The sequence below is a fragment of the Drosophila miranda genome, chromosome 5 (assembly GCF_003369915.1).
Source record: "Drosophila miranda strain MSH22 chromosome 5, D.miranda_PacBio2.1, whole genome shotgun sequence".
Classification (NCBI taxonomy): domain Eukaryota; kingdom Metazoa; phylum Arthropoda; class Insecta; order Diptera; family Drosophilidae; genus Drosophila; species Drosophila miranda.
Window position 1 is genome coordinate 505,689 of NC_046678.1, and position 20,957 is coordinate 526,645.

A 20,957-nucleotide genomic window follows, 5' to 3' on the forward strand; every position below is an offset into this window, starting at 1 on the left:
AGGAAACAAGATTGGTGATCGTGGAGACGACGATCCCACCAAGACATCAGCGGCAGGCATCAACATCAGCGGAAGCGGCGGACATCGGCAGCAGCAGCCCGGTACTGGCCAGGACGGAAAACTGGTGCGAGAGCCGTCAGCGGAGCACCGGCACCAAGGAACCGTCAGCGGAGCACCGACTGGAGACACGTTTCTGTCCCCACACACTAGGTTTATATAAACCTAGATTATTAATTAATAATGTTCAAGATAAATAAGAAAATATAATGGATATAAAATGGAAAATTTGAAAAGAGTCATGAGTCAATAGAAAACGGTAGTTGGGTGGGACGAGAGCGAGAAGAAGAGCGGGACCCTGAATATGAAAAGGGAGCGAATTCAAAAGGTGGCGCTCATGGAAGGGAGGGACCCTGCTAGGGATAACGAAACCAACTATCCCCGCTGACGAAAGTGCCAACGAGGACAAGTCTGTCCTATAAATTAGATTTGTTTTTTTTGTATGTTTTTTTTTTGTTTTTGTTTTGTTCAATCCGTCCCCTGGCTTATCGGGTCGGAAACACCCCTGACTTCCCCGTGAGCTAGCTGGGAACGATAGGCCAGGGCGGCAAAGAGGCGGATCATAACAAATGGCGCCCAATGGTAATAGAAGGGATCGATTTTAAACGCGAGTCTTAAAGACCCGGTGTAAAATGGAACCCTGGTAGAACGAAACTCAGCCGGTCCGCGAGCCGGGAATAAATCCTAGCCGTCGTAGCCGCTGAGAGGAGTAGAAGAGAGGAAAATGGACATGGTAGTTATGTATCGGAGGTAGAAGGGAAGGAAGTGTGTGTCCCGAGTTGTGGTCCAGGTATTACCAGGTGGTAGTAGCCTCGTTGTCCGACTCGTGGAGCTCGCTGTCTGGATCTGAAAAGAGGAAGAGGTGCCGGAGGATCTGTCGAGTCGTGGTCCGGGTTATGTCCAGAGGCATTAACGCCGTTGTCCGATTCTGGGGGATCCACTGTGATCTGAGGGAGGAAACAGCAAAGGGAGTTGGCACTTACAAAAAGTAAGCGAAGGTAAATAGCAAGGGGAAAAGAAGGGTGTCCGCTCACCTGCAAAACAATTAATGCAGTTGTCTCTCGTCCCACCAAACAAATTAAAGGTGAATTTTTGTCTGAAGCAGTTTGGGAATTATATGTTTTTTTTGTTAGTGATTTAGCAGACTATTGGAAAGCCAAAGCAAGAAAACCCAAAGGGAAATCATTTTTTTTTTGAGGACTGACGATCCTCGCTAGCATTGTTTGGAAGCAATTTTAGAGGTAGGCATTAGGCAAGTCATCGGAAAAAGAGTTTTAGTTTGGGAGAGGAAGTATTTAGTTATTTAGTGTTACATTTAATTAGGCGATTAATTGTAGATGTAGGTGTTTATTTATTTGATTGAATCAGTTTGGATATTTAGATTTATCAATTTATTGATTTAAATTAACCGATTTATGTATTTAAATTTATTTATTTGGTTATCTAAACATTGAATTAATTATTCGCTTATTTATTTATTGCACTATTTATTTATTTGTTTTCTCGTTACGATTGAAGGTATTGAGGATTATTTAGCCAGGAACTAGGTGTTTAGTGGAGTAGGGTAGTCAGATAATAAACAATCCAATTTATTTATCACCAAGATAGTTAAGTAAATAGGGAATAGACAAAGGAAAGGAGTACGTTAGGAAAATTGGTTGATGAGTGACCCGGAGATTTTTAAAGGGTCGGGAAAGACAAGGCGTAGCCCAGAGGCACAGCGCAGGTACCAGCCGTACAACATGCCGACGACTCGGTCCCAGGACGGTAAAGCCGGCAGTAGGCCGGAAGGGCCGTCGCAAGTGGCGGAAAACGTACATGCGGGGTTGTACCAGGAGGACCCAGAGGCCGGAGCGGTAGGAGGTCAACAGCGAACCCGTAAGGACCTGGTGTTACCGTCCGAGTTAAGCTAAGCCGTGAACGCAGCCTTAGCCCAAGCACAGGAGACCTACCGAGCGTCACTCGGGCAGCAAATGGAAGCGCTGAGATCGTCAATGCAAGCGGACATGCTAGAGTTCATGCGAGAGATCAACGCTGTGGTGGGTTCGTTAAAAGCGGAGCGAACGGCGAGTGATGCGAATGGAAGGAATCGGGGATCAAATGCAACCAGTCTGGGAGGAGGTCAACAGGAAGCACCCGGGAACCAGCAAGCACATCCAACGCACTTGTTCATGGACAACCGAACATTGGAGGCCGATCAGAGGACCCAAGCCGATCAGAGACCCGTGGAGGAGTGGCTGTTCAACGGGATGGGCGCAGGAGCAAACCCTAACAGGAGTCGACCGAGTTTCGGAGAGGCTAGGCAGGAGCAAGTGCAGATACGAAGATGGGGACTTAGCTTCGACGGCGATCCAAAGGGGATGCCCGTGGCGGAATTCATATTCCGGGTGGAGCATCTACAGACGTCGTATCAGGTACCGTGGGCGGAGGTGTTGAAAGCCTTTCACACATTGGTCAGTGGCCACGCAAGGGATTGGTACTGGATGCATGTGCGGACGGTAGGAAAGCCGGACTGGCCGAATCTGAGATATGGTCTCCAGCAGCAGTTTCAAGTTCGTCGGACAGAGTTCGAGCGAGAGCAAGAGCTCAGGGAACGCCGACAACGCCACGGGGAGTCGGCGGACCAGTACATCCAGGAGATGTTGGTGTTGAGGTCGAGATTGCTGAATCCGTTCTCGGATTATGATCTAATAAAGATCATAAAGATCAATATTAGGGATGCAATTTCGAGGGTGATTTATCCAATGCAGATACCAAATCTCCAGAAGCTGCGAGAAGAGTGTGCGGACGCCGAGAAACTGCTGGCGACGCGATGGACAAGGAGCGGTCCAGACCATGGGGGTAGTAGGCGCAGGGAAGATCACAAAGTACATGAATTGGATGCGAACACTCACGACCCGGAGGAACAGACCGAGGCATTGGATGCTGTCCATAGGACGAGGGAATCCGGAGGCGACCGCACCCAGCTGAAGTGCTGGAATTGCGCTCAGCCGGGTCACACCTATTTTGAGTGTGAGTCGGCCGTGCGTAACCTGTTCTGCTACAAGTGCGGGCTGGCCGGGGTCATTCTCCCTAAATGCCCTAAATGTCGGCCGGGAAACGCGAAAAGGAGCACGACGCAATTGGAGGAGTCGAGTTCCACGTCGCCGCGAAGCAGCCAATAGATAGGTCCTCCAACGTGAAATTAGATACCCCTGAGGAAAGAAGTAACAATAAGGATGTTTACACGTTACAAGTTAACCAAGCGGTATTACCCGAAGCTAAATGGTCCGAGCGCAAGCCGATAAAGGAAAGGCAGCGTCAGTACGAGCTGGAGACGTTGCAAGGCTCACGTATTGGGGTGTTGCACGCAAAGGATCTGAAGCAGTAGCCCAGGCATCTCAGTCGATGGAGCCAGAGACTCTCAATCTCAGGGTGTGGGCGATGGCCTACGTTTGGGGCCCCTTAATTGAAAAAGCCCGCCCGCTTGGCACTCCCGTTTCGGCGGAGTAATCCTGGTAGTATGGTGTTATGGGCGGTTTTGGAGAGAGCCGATAGGTATCAGGGCTGGAGAAGAAAGAGACAGCTGCATCTACAGTGGATCCTGGGAAGCAGTGGCAGAGTTGCGTGGGAGAAAAGGAAACGGTGCGAGGAAGAAAAAAAAGTTTTCTGTGGAGAATAGTGGAGGCCGCACGTGCCCTGAAAGAAAAAAGGAAACAAGATTGGTGATCGTGGAGACGACGATCCCACCAAGACATCAGCGGCAGGCATCAACATCAGCGGAAGCGGCGGACATCGGCAGCAGCAGCCCGGTACTGGCCAGGACGGAAAACTGGTGCGAGAGCCGTCAGCGGAGCACCGGCACCAAGGAACCGTCAGCGGAGCACCGACTGGAGACACGTTTCAGTCCCCACACACCAGCCCCCCCCCCCCCCCCCCCCCCCCTCCCCAGGGGGGAAAGAATCCGGACTTCAAAGCAGAAATACACACACACGATTCACACACACCCACCTTCATCCACACACCTCCACACACAACCCACGCATGTATACCCTCATTCATAACACATCACAAAACATCACCACATTTCACACATCTACACCCGTCCGACCCACAATTAAACAAAATATCACGATCATACAAAAAACACCACGATTAAACGTAAACATCAGCAAGCATCAGGAAGCAACAATCTCTATCAAAGGGGGCTGCCAATTCAGCCGAAATAGGGTTTAATTTTTGTTAGTATTTTTGTGTTAGTATTTGTTTCCTTTATATAAACCTAGATTATTAATTAATAATGTTCAAGATAAATAAGAAAATATAATGGATATAAAATGGAAAATTTGAAAAGAGTCATGAGTGAATAGAAAACGGTAGTTGGGTGGGACGAGAGCGAGAAGAAGAGCGGGACCCTGAATATGAAAAGGGAGCGAATTCAAAAGGTGGCGCTCATGGAAGGGAGGGACCCTGCTAGGGATAACGAAACCAACTATCCCCGCTGACGAAAGTGCCAACGAGGACAAGTCTGTCCTATAAATTAGATTTGTTTTTTTTGTATGTTTTTTTTTTTGTTTTTGTTTTGTTCAATCCGTCCCCTGGCTTATCGGGTCGGAAACACCCCTGACTTCCCCGTGAGCTAGCTGGTAACGATAGGCCAGGGCGGCAAAGAGGCGGATTATAACAAGATGTTTGCTGTTCTGATGTTTATAACACTATATTTTGTTATGTTCGTAACTCTGAACTGAGGAATAGGAAATACAGAGACAAAATATTGATATAAATAATGATATATATACATTAGTTTCCCTTATTTTTCGAAAGTAAAATTTGAGCACGCATACCCTCCATTTTTTTAACTTTTGTATCCAAATACCTAAAAAAAATTATTTTGGCTTTTTTAAATTTCATTAAACCGTGCCGAATCGTGTTATGCGTGCCACGCATACATTTTACATTTGGGTTTGTGGCAACCTGTTTGTTACTGGCGTCAAATTTAATTTGTATTCCTTGTACGACTAAATATAATATATAAAACATCTATATACATTTAAAAGTATATGTTTTAAATATATATAACATACATATATAACAAAAAGGTTAAATTTAAATCACAACGAATGCTTGGGTTTTTATAAAGCGATGTGGCATCTCTGTTCACTGTTTATTAAACATATGGCAGACCCCGTTACTTTTGTGTTTTTGGCGGCAAAGCGTTTACTAAGTAATAAAACACAATATAATACTTTTAACAAGGGCTCAAGTGTTACGCAGCTCCAAACCGCAAATTTGTTTAGTTGGTGATATAAATCATCAAATTGTTGGCGCAAAACTTCCGTCGAATCGCCAAGTGCTTGCGGTTCTGTTTTACAATACGCGTGAAGTAAAAATGACAACAAATGAAAGTGCTAATCTGCCGCTTCGCGAATGCATTATCTTTTGGGAAAAAGCAAGAAAACCACAAAATCTTGGTGACCTTGGAAAGACCTTCAAAAAGATGCTAAAAAAGTATCAGAGATCCCGTCGAGAGAATTTTGTTCAAACTTTGGACAATTTGTTTGATATTGCCCATTCCGAAGCAATGGAAATTGTTCATAGAGTCTACCTATGTGAAACCATGGCTTCCTCGGCTATGAAAGCACCGTATCAGGATTTATGTTTTTTAAAATCCTTGAACGAATATGAAACTATTGATGGAGCTATAGCAAAATCAGCTTTAAAGAAATGTTGTCATCATTTATTTTATCTACATGATGAAATATCGGTACTCTGACTTTTTGATGACGACGTTACATTTGATGTAAAGGAAAGAATGGTCACAAATTTGATTAAACAAAATAGAACAAGCTTAGAAAAACGATATGTACCATCGATGGAAGATCTTAACGGTGCACTTTTTGGTAAGTAATGTTAGAAACTTCAAGTATTAACTCAAATATGCAATTTCTTGTTTTTCTTCCATTTTAGACAAACATATGGACGATTTTATATCTATAACGAGGGGGAACGTTGTGAGTTGCTGCGGACGCCGCAACTCTACATTTATACCCGATACTTAGTCAGTATGGCTCTCCTCCGGCAGACGCCGCTAATATTGAATGACACGACAAAGAGTGCGTGCGAGAGAGACAGAAAATCAGTCTGAGCGTGACGTAGGGCGCTGCGTAGCCACTGCAAATTGATTTGTTCCTTTTGGCTATAAAAATGATTTGATCTGATCCAGATTCAGCAATCTGATAGATATGGTCATTATCTATGATTCTGCGTTTTTAGTTTTCTCGTATCCTTAATATTGTGGATGCAACCGATTTTCGTCTTTTGTGTGGGCGGAAGGGGGTGGGGCGAAATTTTGAGATAAACGTTTTATAGTGAGATCTAACAGGAGTGCGGATACCAAATTTGGTTACTCTAGCCTTAATAGTCTCTGAGATTTGTGGATGCCCCAGATTTTCGTCCTTTGCGGGGGCGGAAGGGGGTGTGGCGAAATTTTGACACAAAACGGTCAAGGTCCGATATCACAGGAGTGTGGATACCAAAATTGGTTGCTCTGGCTCTTATAGGTTCTGAGATCCTTGAACTCATATTTTGCAATTGGCAAAACCGACCATGAAACCTGTGTGTTAGAGAGAGACAGAGCGAGAAAGAACGAAATTGTTTTCTTAATTCTGGCTATAATAATTATACGATCTGGTTCAGATTTTACACTCTAGAAGATATGGTCATCTTCTACGATTCAACGTTTTCAGTTTTCTCGTATCTTTGAATTTGGGGATGCCACAGATTTTCGCCCTTTGTGGGGGCGGAAGTGGGCGGGGCAAAGTTTTGAAATATATTTGTAGCAGTAACATATCACAGAAGTCCGGATAAAAAAAACGTCGTTGCTCGAGCTTTTATAGTCTTTGAGCACTAGGCGCTGATAGGGACGGACAGACAGACAGGGCTCAATCGACTCGGCTGTTGATGATGATCAAGAATATATATACTTTATGTGGTCGGAAACGATTACTTCTGGACGTTTCACACATCCACCACAAATCTAATATACCCCAATACTCATTTTGAGTATCGGGTATAAAAAGTGGGACATCATTTGATCGCCTTAAAATTGATGACAGTTTTTTGAGTCTGTGCACTTCATTATGGAACAGTAACCCATCTTACTTAAAAAGCAAGAAGAGTCTTTCATTACTTAAGTCATACAGCAGAAAGAGCTGTGAAATTGGTGCAAGACTTTCACGGGCTTCTAACAGTGGATGAGGAACAAAAACAGTTTTTGTTACGTTGCGTTCAGGAACATAGAATCATGTACCCGGATTGTAAAAAGGAGACTTTATAAAGGAAATATTCCCAATAAAATTGGGAGTTTCATATAAAATTATTTTATATGAAAAATCGGTGACTAAGTAAAATATCTCAAAAGCCTTTCACGTACATATGTAAAACTTTGAGTGTGATTCGGCATGGGCTAATGACAAAATTTTCAAGTAATATTTAAAACACACTTTAAGGCAAGAAGAAAAAAAAAAGAGGGTATGCGCGATTAAACTCGAAAAAAAAAAAAATTCCCCCATATAAGGGACACTTTAATGTACATGGGTTTCATATGTCGTCTGTCTTTTAACCCCCGTTTCTTTTCTTGTCTTTCTTTTAACCAATATATTTCAATTGTCCCAAAACAATTTGGGATAGTAAAAAGTGACGAAAACAAGAGCACACAAATATTAATTCGTAAAAATGTTTGTTAAAATTTGAATCGAAAAAGATAGCGAAAATCGGAGCATTGCTGTATATATTTTTAAACTTACTGGAACAAAGCACAAGCTTCTTCACGTAATTCGTTCTTTATGAAAGTGTATTCATAGTAGTTCAGTTTTGGTAATATAGCAATTACATATAGCAATAAACAGAAATCAGTCCTCTTAGCAACTGGGTTGCCTTCCAAATTAAGGACCTTTAAGTTGGTCATAAAACGGAATCGTTCAATCTGTCGGAGAAAAGAATAAATAATGGGAATTTGAAATATCGTCAAAATATAAATAGTTTATAAAATTTTTGAATAATTTATAATCTGTAGAATGAGACTGTAAATTTTGATCATTGGTGAAAATTACTTATTTATTTTTTAAAGTTTAACAACACAGTTAAACTATAATAGAAAAATAACAACATATTATATAAATTTAAAGAAAGCTTGAGTGCTAATTAAGCAAACAGAGCAAACGCAAACAGCAAACGGATAACTTAGATATAGTTCTTTGCATCAGACTTGCTACCTTTCTTATGGAAAGGATTTATAAACGATTTCTTTCTGATCAGGGGGAATAATTTAAGAATGGGTCCACACAGAACAGACCTGGGGAAAACAATGACTTAACTAGTCGAATATCATGAAGCAACAAGCTTTTATTAAGCAAGGCACTGAAAATACCGTTTGACCACGGTAAATCGTAGGGGTACGGCTGACCAGAATAGCTTTCCTGAGAATAGGTGGTTTCGAAAAATTGGATGAAAGATCGGCGATTGTTTGATCATTATTTGCCGACGTATTGAGAAATGATAGCGAGGATAGGTGTGTATCCTGTGAAAAACGTATCCTGCATCGGTATAGATAGTTCTTATAGCATTGAGCATTAAGAAATGAAAAGATTGAGCAAACTGTTACGAGAGAGAAACGCAGTAGAAACAACTTCGTGAAATTTTTTATGAAGTCATGATTTTAAGTTTGTTAGACTCTTTGGTTTGGATGACTCTTTGGTAAACTAGGGCGGTTTCCAAGATCTAATCGGACAAGAAAGGGGGACCCAAAAATGATGTGAGTGAACAAATGTGTCAAGTGCAAAAATTGCTTGTGCCTTTTTCTAACATCAGTGCACATATACAAGGCGGACCAATCAAAATCCCTAATGCGGTTTTTAAGTTTCGCAAGCTCGGCTTTATCGGACACATTGAGATAGCCTGCTCCTCCGATCCAATACACTTGGTCCTACATCTAGTGACACTTCGACAGTAGGATGGTAGGCGTCTTCAGGTATAGTGATCGGATCCGGTACAAAGCACAGATCAAGCAATCGATCCAAGGAATTTTTCACACGGTTGACTTGAGACAGGCTAAGCAAGCCGTCAAAAAAGTCATGTCGTGACATGGGTCCTAGGTTATTAGACTCGTTTACGGAAGATTGAACAGTTCCTGGCAAGTAGATGTCACCAAGAATTATCATATGATCTTTATCTGATAGCGAGGAAGAAACAGCCTTAAAAGCGGGCAGGTGCTCTTGTATTGAGATCTCCAAGCACGGTGGAACATGCGAACAAGTAATGAAGATAGAAATAACTGGAAGAACCTGTTTTGCATACAAGGATTCCAGTTTTGGTTGAGCCTCGACGGTGAAATGTGTTGACTTGAGGTTTGAATTACTGCAATCAGAATCCCTCCTCCACGTCGCACAGTGGGACATAAGCCGAAAAGAGGTGGCAAAGTCAAAGAATTTTATAAGCTTTGGATAAAGTATGTATACGCATCTAATAAAAAAAGCTTCACAGCTTTAAAAAGTCGAATTTTCAAAATGATCGGACTGAAAATTGTTTCAGTGTGCCAAAATTTATTAAACTTATATTCGCATATTACATCTTTCAGGTGGGAAATGTAAACAATGAAACGTATGATTCTTGTTGATGTATCTTGTATTAGGTGCATTCATTGTTATCAATACTCAATTTAAAAAAATGATCCTGTTTTCCAAACCACCTAATGCTTGGGCTGTTTTATAACTTTTACTTTACTTTACGAAAATATATTAGGTATTTTCCCCGAAATTTCTTTATTGATTAAAAAATATTATATTATATAGACACATATGCACATAATATTGTTGAGCTTCTAGACGGCGTAGTACCGTGTACTACATGTTTAAAGATTTTTCTTTACAGCTTGTTTCATAAAAGTATTCGTTCAGTTAATAACTTCGATTAATAACTTAATTTAGCAAGGTGAAATGGCTGGAACCGACTTGATCAAAAATAAGTTTCTCGCGATGAAGTCTCACTTTAAAAAACTCACCATTTTCACTGAGTCCAAAAAGAAGAAGGGTAACAACTACACAGCCCAACAAAAAAAAGTGTCATGCGCGGCTGACCACACCAGGCCCTGAACACAAATCCAAGGTCAGATTTGCTACATCACGTCAGGTTTTTTCCTAAACTCAAAACCACTATGGTCGAAACATGTGGAAGCTCATTTGAAAAATTGATCGGATTTATTTGAAACTTGTCATTCGGGGGCCTTTGGGCTCGCTGATTACAAATTTGATGTCAGTTGCTTAGATAATATACAACGTAATAAAAATGGCTTTTTACAATTACTTGTTTTGAAGAAAAACGACGGCAGAAAGTGCGTAATTAAAGATCAAGACATCTTATAAGAAACACCTACATATGTAGGTGTGTATTAGTGTTGGGTACACATTGCTCATTTTGGGGAACATGTTCACTTGTTCTTTTTTAGTAAGTGAGTCAACTCACTCATATTGCTCACTTGCTCACTTAGATTGCTCAGTTGCTCACTTGCTCACTGTTCACGCACAGATCACTAAGCACCACAGATTTTGACACAAATAAAATACGGTGCATTTCAATTTTAATCAAACAAATTTAAAACTAAAAAAAATAAAAATTGCAATGATTCCAAATTTCACTATACTTTCGAAGTATCGAATATACTTCGAATTAGCGACATACTGAATTTTCAATAAACAGTTTAGCCGGTAATACAAAAAGTGTGAAGTAAAAGCAAATATGAGCAACAACTGCCAGAACGCAAAATGCCCTTTTGAGGAGCAAAATTGCGCAGAAAGTGAGTAGAGAACAAGTGAGCAAATATGAACAAGTGAACAACAAAGAACAAGTGAGCAAAAAAGAACAAGTGAAAAAAAAGAACAGCTTGGAAGGAACATGTTCAGTTGCTCACTTAAGTGAACAACTCTTTTTTGTTCACTCACTCATGAGCAGCACAACACTAGTGTGTATGCTCTTATAAGCACAGTCTGCGCTGTTAAAAGCAAATTTGTGCTGTTATGCGCAAAAATGTATTTCTTGCCAACGATAACAAAATCGGACTGCGTCAGCTGTTTGTATGAATCCGAAAAGTGTCGTTGCCCTGACCAATTATTTCCGACCCAAAATTTGAGGTTGGGTTAAGAAAATATTATTTATAAAGAAGGCACAAGCTAAATTGCCCTGATAATGGTGTAAAACAACATTTGTAAATGTATCAATAGGTCATCTATTTTTTTTTAAATTTTCAATTAAGATTCGGTTTGTTGTATAAAAAGCGGTTTACTTTTCATTTCGTCGTGGAAAATTCTTTTGTTCTGAAAACGTAGAAATCTTCCGGAATGTGAACATTTATTTGATTTCATGGCTCGGAAAAATTTTGTGAAAGTGAAAACCTGGGTATAAACATGATTAGAGATGGATTATCTGCTTTGTCCGTGTCCTAAAGGTACTATGTTTCATAGTATGGCGATTTGCAAGTGTAGTTGACGGTTATTGAGTTAGATAATATAAGAAGGAATAAAGAATATAGCGGATTGCTACTGTCTTCAATTAGATCACACTGCAGTTGCTCGGTAGCTAGAAATATTGAAAACGAGCAGAAATTTGTGAGTTGCAACTGGGCCCCAACTCTACATTTGTAGCCGATACTCAGTCAGTATGGCTTATCTCCGCCAAAGTGGTGCGCCCTGCACTGCACCAGGAAGAGTGTGTGAAAGAGAGGGAATGAGTTAGCGCGTGGAAGGCGTTGAGTAGCCACTGCAAATTAATTTGTTCATTGCGGCTATAATAATAACCCGATCTGATCCTGCATTCGGCAATCTGGTAGATATGGTCATTCTACATGATTCTGCGTTTTTATGCTTTTCTCGTATCTTTGAAATTGTGGATGCCACTGATTTTCGTCCTTTGTGGGGGCGAAGGTAGGCGTGGCAAAATTGTAAAAGAAACCTGATTCAGTGTAATATCACAGAAGTCTGGATACAAAATTTGCTCTATCTCTTATAGTCTCTGAGACTTGGAGTCAAACCAGACGGATAGACAGAATATATGTATTTTATGGGGTCGGAAACGCTTCCTTCTGGGTATAACATAAATCCAACATCCCATCCCAACACACATCCACTTTTACCACAAACCCAATAGACCCTCATACCCATTTTGAGTATCGGGTATAAAAATCGCACTTATAATAAGTTACTTACGCCTGCAACTGAATTAATTAAATTACATCCAAGGCTTAAAATAACAAGTTTTTCAAGCGCATCCATATTCTCAATTTTTTCGATCCGGTTATTAAATAGCGATAAAACTTCAAGATTAACAAGTTTTTCAAGGTTTTCTATTTTTTCAATATAGTTAAAACTTAGGTTTAACTCCGTTAGAGCAGGCAGCATTTCCATATTTTCAATCACTTCAATTTTATTACAGTTTAAACTGAGCTTGGTAAGATTTGGAATGATCCACAAATGATCTATGCGTAATATATCTGTAAAATAAAATAGGTTTAGTTCAAATATTCTTTTAAATACCATACATACAAATCTCGGGTAACGGTGTTTTTGAATGTGTTAATTGTTTTTGACTGTGAAAGGGTTGACGGTAATAACAGCAGTATGGTCAATTTGTGCGTGTGTGTTACGGTGAACAATGGCAGCAAATGGCTCATTTTGGCCGCCGAATAAATTAGGCAGAAAGAACAGACGAAGGATTCCAATTGTTAGTTTACGCAGTTCAATATTAGCTATAATAAGTATATAAATTTATATATATATTTTTGCCAGTGGTTCAGCAGTAAAGTATATCCTTTTATTATTGTTTGTTATTTAAACTGCTGATTGTATTTTTTTATTTATTTCATTTGTATTTGTACTTGATTATAAAATAATAATACAATTTGTTGTTTGCTGTTACTGCTGATTGTATCACATTGTTATCCGCAAATGTACTTATATATATATTCTCGCCAACTGACTAATCGTGCTCTCGAGTTATAACTATGTACCTTAGTAAAATGACTATATGTGCAAAAATTATTTTCAATTTTTCTTAAAAAGCAATAGCTGCTTGTTTGGTTTGACTATTCAGTTTTTATCTCTTATTGTTGTTCTCAGTTACTTTAAATGACGCGCTCTACGTGGAAAACAAATATATGTGCAATCATGTTTTTTCATGTTATGAGAGCCGCAGGGTTAGCATGTAAAAGTGACAAGCGGATTAATTTAGTACCTTAGCACTCATTATTGCATCCAGCCAATAAGAATCTAAAAAAAGAAATGCATTTTTAGTTACAAATTGCACATGGTACAGAATTTTTTGAGGAAGAACAGGGAAGTATCAAGAGAATGATTTTAGTCGGCATGAAAACTGGTCGAATAGCTTCGCTAATGAATCGACATCGATATAATATTTCAAAATTTTTAATAGATCCAGACGGTTACCGCAAAAATCGTCGACTTGGCCCAGTATCAACCATAATAAAATTGACAAAACGGCACTTGCAGCAGTTTGCAGCTGAAGACTTAATGAGCCACAACATCGTCGTTCGTTCTCATTCATATATCAGACGCATTTTTGTTTTGCGCTCCGCATATTTTCCTATTAGACTACTAGCAATTTTATACCGTTGTTCCTTCCACTTTGTAGATCGAATTATTCCTTGCATGAACCGGATGCATAATGATAATAATTCTCTCTACCATATCATATCCAGCACTAATTCTCTTCCTCTTATTAAATTACTAATCCTTACACACCTATCTAGTAATTAGTAATTGTAGTGGTATTTTTATTTTTATGTTTATTTTGAATGCATGTCTAGTTCTCTTAGAAACTTTCGTGCTAATCTTACTCGAATATAAGTCTAACAGCTATCTTTCCTGCATGCTCGCGTAACAGCCTTCTGCTGGTGTCACACGGCCCACTTGACGGTGCAGTAATTGCATCGCCTCTTGCAAGATGCAGTCATTGCATGTCAACGTCCAATTAAAAAACGAGGGGGAACGTTGTGAGTTGCTGCGGACACTCCAACTCTACATTTATACCCGATACTTAGTCAGTATGGCTCTCCTCCGCCAGACGGCCTCCGGCTAATATTAAACGACACGACAAAGAGTGCGTGCGAGAGAGATAGAAAATCAGTCAGAACGTGACGTCTGGCGTTAATAGTCTCTGAGATTTGTGGATGCCCCAGATTTTCGTCCTTTGCGGGGGCGGAAGGGGGTGTGGCGAAGTTTTGACACAAAACGGTCAAGGTCCGATATCACAGGAGTGTGGATACCAAATTTGGTTGCTCTAGCTCTTATAGGTTCTGAGATCCTTGAACTCACATTTTGCAATTGGCAAAACCGACCATGAAACATGTGTGTTAGAGAGAGACAGAGCGAGAAAGAATGAAATTGTTTTCTTAATTCTGGCTATAATAATTATACGATCTGGTTCTGGATTTTACACTCTAGAAGATATGGTCATCCTCTACGATTCAACGTTTTCAGTTTTCTTGTATCTTTGAATTTGTGGATGCCACAGATTTTCGCCTTTTGTGGGGGCGGAAGTGGGGGGTGGCAAAGTTTTGAAATATACTTGTAGCAGTGACATAACACAGAAGTCCGGATAAAAAAAATGTCGTTGCTCTAGCTCTTATAGTCTTTGAGCACTAGGCGCTTATAGGGACGGACAGACAGACAGGGCTCAATCGACTCGGCTATTGATGCTGATCATAAATATATATACTTTTTGCGGTCGGAAACGATTCCTTGTGGACGTTACACACATCCACTTTTACCACAAATCTAATATACTCATTTTGAGAATCGTGAACAACAACAAAAAAAAAAAAAAAAATTAAGGTAGAGCTCGGATTACCAATCGCCCAGGCGTGTGAGCCAAATTTTGAACCAAAATTTAACCTCACATATCAAATCAAAGTTGGCAAACCTCGCTTAGCTAAGAGCCATAAAGATGTGTGCATGGCCTTTTTGGGACTTCGAGATTAAAAATGTAATTTTTAGTGATGAAAAAAAATTGAATTTAGACGGCTCAAATGTCCATCATAAATATTTGAGACCCGCGTCATTCTTATGATATGGGATCGCTTATGATATGGGCTGCCTTTAGTGCTAAAGTGCTCCAATCTGTTTTATATCCGACCGGATGAATGCTCAAGCATATATAGAATTGGTATATAGTGAGCTAATTCCATTTGCTGAGCATTTTTATGGTGATCAGTGGACAGGATAATGCGCCAAATCATGTTGCTACAAAAGGCTGTTTTGAGACCCACAAGATACCATTGATAAAGTGGCCGGCAATGAGTCCGGACTTAAATCTAATGGAGGATCTGTGTGGAATCCTTGCAGCAAAACTTGGTAGGTTCAATGGCCCGTAGGCTGCAGAAGCTTCAGGAGTATCAGAGCAGCTCCAAAATTTATTAATAGAATTAATGTTCCTTAAAACTTGTAGCTCGGACCCGTTCTTCCATAAAAAATATATATGGCTGATATAGCCATTTTCTAAATATATATATAGTGACATATCTATAGTCCATGCTCCGCATACCCTTGTCTATGTCTATTACCCTGCACCCACAATACTATAAACAATACGACACCCTCAGCTTCGAACCCTCATAAACAATCTCACGCTCGAAATGGACCACGCGTAGCCGATTGCAGGCAATGTAAACAAACACCCTAAGCTGGAAGTTGAACATAAAACAATAGATGCCGCACTAGAATCCAGCCGCACCAGAATCACGCCACTCTTCAGAGATCAATTACTAATCGATTCTCAAGAATCACACCATCCTAGCTGACCAATCAGAGGCCCTATTCTCAGCCACCCCCAAGTAATGCAACACCGCTCATACGCAGCGGAAGCCTTTCATCAAAAGCCGCCTTTCCCACATATCGATCGAGTCACGTACTCCATCTCCGAAGCCGAAATCGAAGCCAACGCCTCCGAATCCAAATCCGAATCCCAAACCGAGCATCATAATATAAATAGTCTACATCTAAGAAGCCAGCTCAGTTCTGTTCAAGACAAACGTCAATCGCGACACCGTCGGAGAATTCAACCAAAGTTAATTCCGTTCAAGACATCAGACCTCAGTCATCGTCGGGGAAATAACTAACCAATGTACGCTAAGTTTAAGTGAAAGAATAAAACCTTTTTTAAAACTTAAATTGAAGTGTCGCATATTTAACTGGCGCAGTTGGTAGGATCTCAGTTAAAAGTGAATCCCTTTTTTAAGACGATCAATTGGCGTAGTGACAGTTACAGTGCGTAATAACCTACAGTGATCAGAGAAAAAGTAACGCTAATACTAAAGAGATCCGCCAAAGAATCTACACACGATTGAAACTCAATTAATATTAGAAAAAAATAAATAAATAAAAAGAAATCAACATGCCGCTAACAGAAATACACCTGAACCAAGCCTTGAAGTCAATCAGGCAAATTCCACCATACGACGGATGCCAAGAACGCCTAAGCTCGTTCATAAGCAGGATTGAGTACATCTCCGAATTGTACCCAACAGAAGACATCTGGCAACAAAGCATCATGTACGGAGCCACTGAGGGTCAACTGTGCGGACGAGCACAACTTTTATCACAAAGCAGCCCTAATCAGCAAATTCAACAACCACACTCCATACGAAACGCTGCTACAACAATTACACGACACCAAATTCAATGGGAATATTCGTAAGTTCGTAGAGGAACTAGAAATTAAGTCAAATGTTATAGTAAGTAAACTAAATCTGGAGACTAGCCCAGAAAATAAGATAATCTTTAAAAACGCTCTGGCAAATGCCACCAGACATACCATAGAAGATGCTCTACCCAATAAACTGTTCATCATTTTAGCAAAGAAAGACATTTCTACTAATGCTAATCTAGAAAAATCAGCTCAAGAGCTAGGAATCTACGAAAATTTCGTAACTGATAACAAGAATCACGAACACTCAAGAAACGGAAATAACAATCGTAGGAATGTTGGAACTTATTACCCTCGCTATAGTAGTAACGATTATAACAATCAAAACCCAAGTACTTCCAGAAACATTCATGGATCGAATCGAAATAATTCAGGAAATAATGCCGTAAATAATAAAGGATTATTTAACGAATTTAGAAATTCCTTAAACCAGGGCAGAGTACAGAATCCCACAAACTATCAAATCAATCAGACTCAGGCAGGTAGCAGTGCACCAAATCAGCCAGTCAAACGATCTAGGGAAAGCCAAAGCGGACAAATGAAAATGGATGTAAATTTTCAGCAGAGTGCCTCGGAAGAAATCGAGGAAGACCATATATAGAAATAATCGTAAATAATAAAAAACTAAGAGGTATCGCGGACTCGGGATCGTCAATAAATATAATAAAAGAAAACTATACAGATTCCAAAGTCGATAGCGACAACCTCACCGTCCATACCATCAATGGACTCGTCCGTCTGACTCAGAGCATTACACGTAATGCAACCAAAAACTGTCCGACAAAACAAAAATTTTATATTCATAATTTTTCTGAAAATTATGACATACTCTTAGGCAGAGAATATTTGATGGCCAGCAAAGCCGTCATCGATTACCGAAATGAAACGGTAACTTTAGGAGAAAGGTCATACCCAATCATCCAAAGTGGATAAGCAATTGCCGTCGGCAAGACCGCACACAAAGGTGTTAAGCCATCTTCAAAGGAAGATATAACTACACCTAAGTGCCTTGACCCATCTCCTGAAGGAGAGCAATACTTCGCTTCCGCATTAGAGAATGAATTAAGGGAATGCAACCAGCTAAGGTTGGAACATTTAAATGACGAAGAAAAGGAGAAACTAAAGAAAGTTCTCTATGAATTTAAGGACGTGCAGTATAAAGAAGGTGACATTTTGACCTTCACTAGTACTATAAAGCACGAAATTAAAACCCATCACGAAGATCCTGTATATCGTCGACCATATAAATATGCTCAAATACACGATCAAGAAGTGACTCAACAAATCAAAGATATGATTAGACAGGGAATCATTCGTAAGTCGAACTCTCCCTATTGTGCACCCATCGCTATGATACCAAAGAAAATAGATGCTTCAGGAAAGCAGAAATATCGTATGGTAGTAGATTATAGAAGTCTAAACGAGGTGACAATAAAGGATAAATTTCCTACATCCAGAATGGACGAAATACTAGATAAGCTAGGTAGGTGCCAATATTTCACAACAATCGATTTAGCTAAGGGATTCCATCAAATTCCTATTGAACCTAGCTCAATCCCAAAAACAGCTTTCTCCACGAAGCATGGTCATTACGAGTTCACTCGTATGCCCTTTGGACTAACCACTGCCCCCGCTACATTCCAAAGATGTATGAACAATCTGCTAGAAGAGTTAATCTTCAAAGATTGCCTCGTATACTTAGACGACATCATTATATTTTCCACTTCATTGGAAGAACACCTGTTGTCACTAAGGAGAGTATTTGGAAAGTTGAGAGACGCCAACTTAAAGCTACAAATGGATAAGTGTGAATTCCTGAAGAAAGAAACGGAATTCCTAGGCCATGTAGTAACAACTAACGGCATAGTTCCTAATCCAAAGAAAATATCTGCCATAATAAACTTCCCAATACCCAATACAACCACAAAAATAAAATCATTCATAGGTTTATGTGGATTCTATAGGAAATTCATTCCCAACTTAGCTAATATAGCGAAACCTATGACACTCAAATTAAAGAAACGAGCAGTCATAGACCCAACAGAGGAAAAATACGTCGAGGCCTTCGAAAAATTGAAAGTACTTATCACCTCAGACCCCATCCTCGCATTCCCAGATTTCAACAAAATGTTCACGGTAACAACCGATGCAAGTAACATTGCATTAGGAGAAGTGTTGTCGCAAGACCACAAACCAATCTGCTATGCAAGTAGAACCTTAAACGAACACGAAATCAATTATTCAGCAATAGAAAAGGAATTACTAGCTATAGTTTGGGCAACTAAGTATTTCAGATCATACCTGTTTGGTAGAACGTTTGAGATATTAAGTGATCAAAAACCCTTGATTTGGTTGAATAACCTCAAGGAACCAAATATGAAGCTACAACGATGGAAGATCAAATTAAATGAATTTGACTTCAAAATAAAATATTTACCCGGAAAGGAGAACCATGTAGCCGATGCGCTATCAAGAGTAAAGATTAACGAAAACCTACTCGGGGAAACCATTAATAGTGATTGTGCAACGGTCCATAGCGCGCAAGAAGATAATACAAATTATATTCCACTTACAGAGAGACCAATCAATTACTATAATAGGCAAATAGAACTGATTAAAGGTAATGAGGATAAGGTAGAAACATCCCACTATTTCCACAAGATACTGATAAAAATCACATATACCGAAATGACAGAATCATTAGCAAAAGATATAATAAAGGAATATGTGTACCAAAAAGAGTGCACTATATTTCCATAACGAAGTAGACTTCCCACTGTTCCAAAGGGCATTCCTGGAGATAATCAGTCCAAATCACTTCACTAAACTGATTAAATCCAGTACCAAACTCATAAATATTCCGAACTACTCCGAATTCAAAGAACAAATATTGAAGAATCATAAAGAGCTACTTCACCCAGGTATCGAAAAGACCACTAATTGGTTTAAAGGAAAATTCTACTACCCCGATTATCAAAAGTTAATCCAAAATATTATCAATGAATGTCCTACGTGCAACGTTGCGAAAACAGAGCATCGTAACACCAATCTAACCTTCGAAATCACCCCTGAAATACAAAATATCAGAGAAAAGTATGTCATGGATTTCTATTTGGTAGGCAATCAACAATTCCTATCATGCATTGATGTATGTTCTAAATTCGCTACCCTTGTAGAAGTTAAGAGTCGTGACTGGTTAGAACCCAAGAGAGCCATCATAAAAGTCTTTAACGAAATGGGCAAGCCACAGGGAATTAAAGCCGACAAAGGTTCAGCCTTTATGTGCGCAGCATTGCAAGCATGGTTGAATGCGGAAAATGTGAAAATCGAAATCACTACCAGTAAAAACGGAGTTTCTGATGTAGAACGACTACATAAAACGATCAATGAAAAATTAAGAATCATTTCAAGTGAGGATAACATAGAAAAGAAGCTCACAAAATTCGAGTTAATTCTATACACTTATAACCATAAAACGGTTCATAATACTACAAAAAGATCCCCAGCTGATATCTTCCTGTACGCCGGACTACCAGATTATAACACCCAACTGAATAAAGTTAGGAAGATCAATCATTTGAATAACGATAGAATCGACTTTGAAGTAGACACACGCTACAAGAATGCACCCCTAGTTAAAACAAAAACAACCAACCCGTTCAAAAGAACAGGGGAAATTAGGCAGGTAGACGAAAAGCACTTTGAAGAGAAAAATAGAGGGAGGAAAATCACCCACTATAAAACGAAATTCAAAAGAAAGAAAAAATCTAATAAAAGTAAATACGATAATTGCAGAGTACCCGAAGATAGTACTGGGAATCCGGAGCTACAACATGATTAAGATTATAATCTTACTAATGTTCACCGTCCTACAGTCTTCCGGACAGAATATAGAGATAGATCCCATCAACTCAAGGAATGGATATCTCATATTCAAAACAAATACCATTAACATACCCATTAATTATGAATACCATTATCTAACAATTAATATAACAAGAACAGATGAAACATATCAGAGTTTACTAGAACAGGCAACCCAATTTAATAACGTAATCCAAGTTCAATATTTAATCGAGAAATTGCAACGTGAATGCAACGGCATCAAAATAGCCAAAAGAAACAAAAGAGGCCTTATAAATGCAGTAGGCACA

At 39.7% G+C, this 20,957-nt stretch overlaps 1 protein-coding gene and 1 long non-coding RNA gene across 4 annotated transcripts in view; both read right to left on the reverse strand.

The window, feature by feature from the left end:
* LOC117189233 (dynein regulatory complex subunit 3) overlaps positions 1 to 20,957 on the reverse strand; it is a 61,978-nt gene that overhangs the window by 30,269 nt on the left and 10,752 nt on the right. For 2 of the 3 annotated variants that reach the window (XM_033394364.1, XM_033394366.1), the window contains exons 2-3: positions 12,291 to 12,574; positions 7,842 to 8,020 (exon numbers count right to left, since the gene is read on the reverse strand). In XM_033394364.1, the coding sequence (XP_033250255.1) occupies positions 7,842 to 8,020; positions 12,291 to 12,574 (463 nt within the window). Of the gene's footprint in view, positions 1 to 589; positions 1,005 to 7,841; positions 8,021 to 12,290; positions 12,575 to 20,957 lie in introns of those variants that run through there. The other variant, XM_033394365.1, reaches the window with a different exon arrangement.
* On the reverse strand, positions 2,950 to 3,542 carry LOC117189234. The gene is made up of 2 exons (XR_004473307.1): positions 3,312 to 3,542; positions 2,950 to 3,251 (listed from the first exon to the last, which is right to left on the reverse strand). It is a non-coding gene; the product is annotated as an uncharacterized LOC117189234 (long non-coding RNA).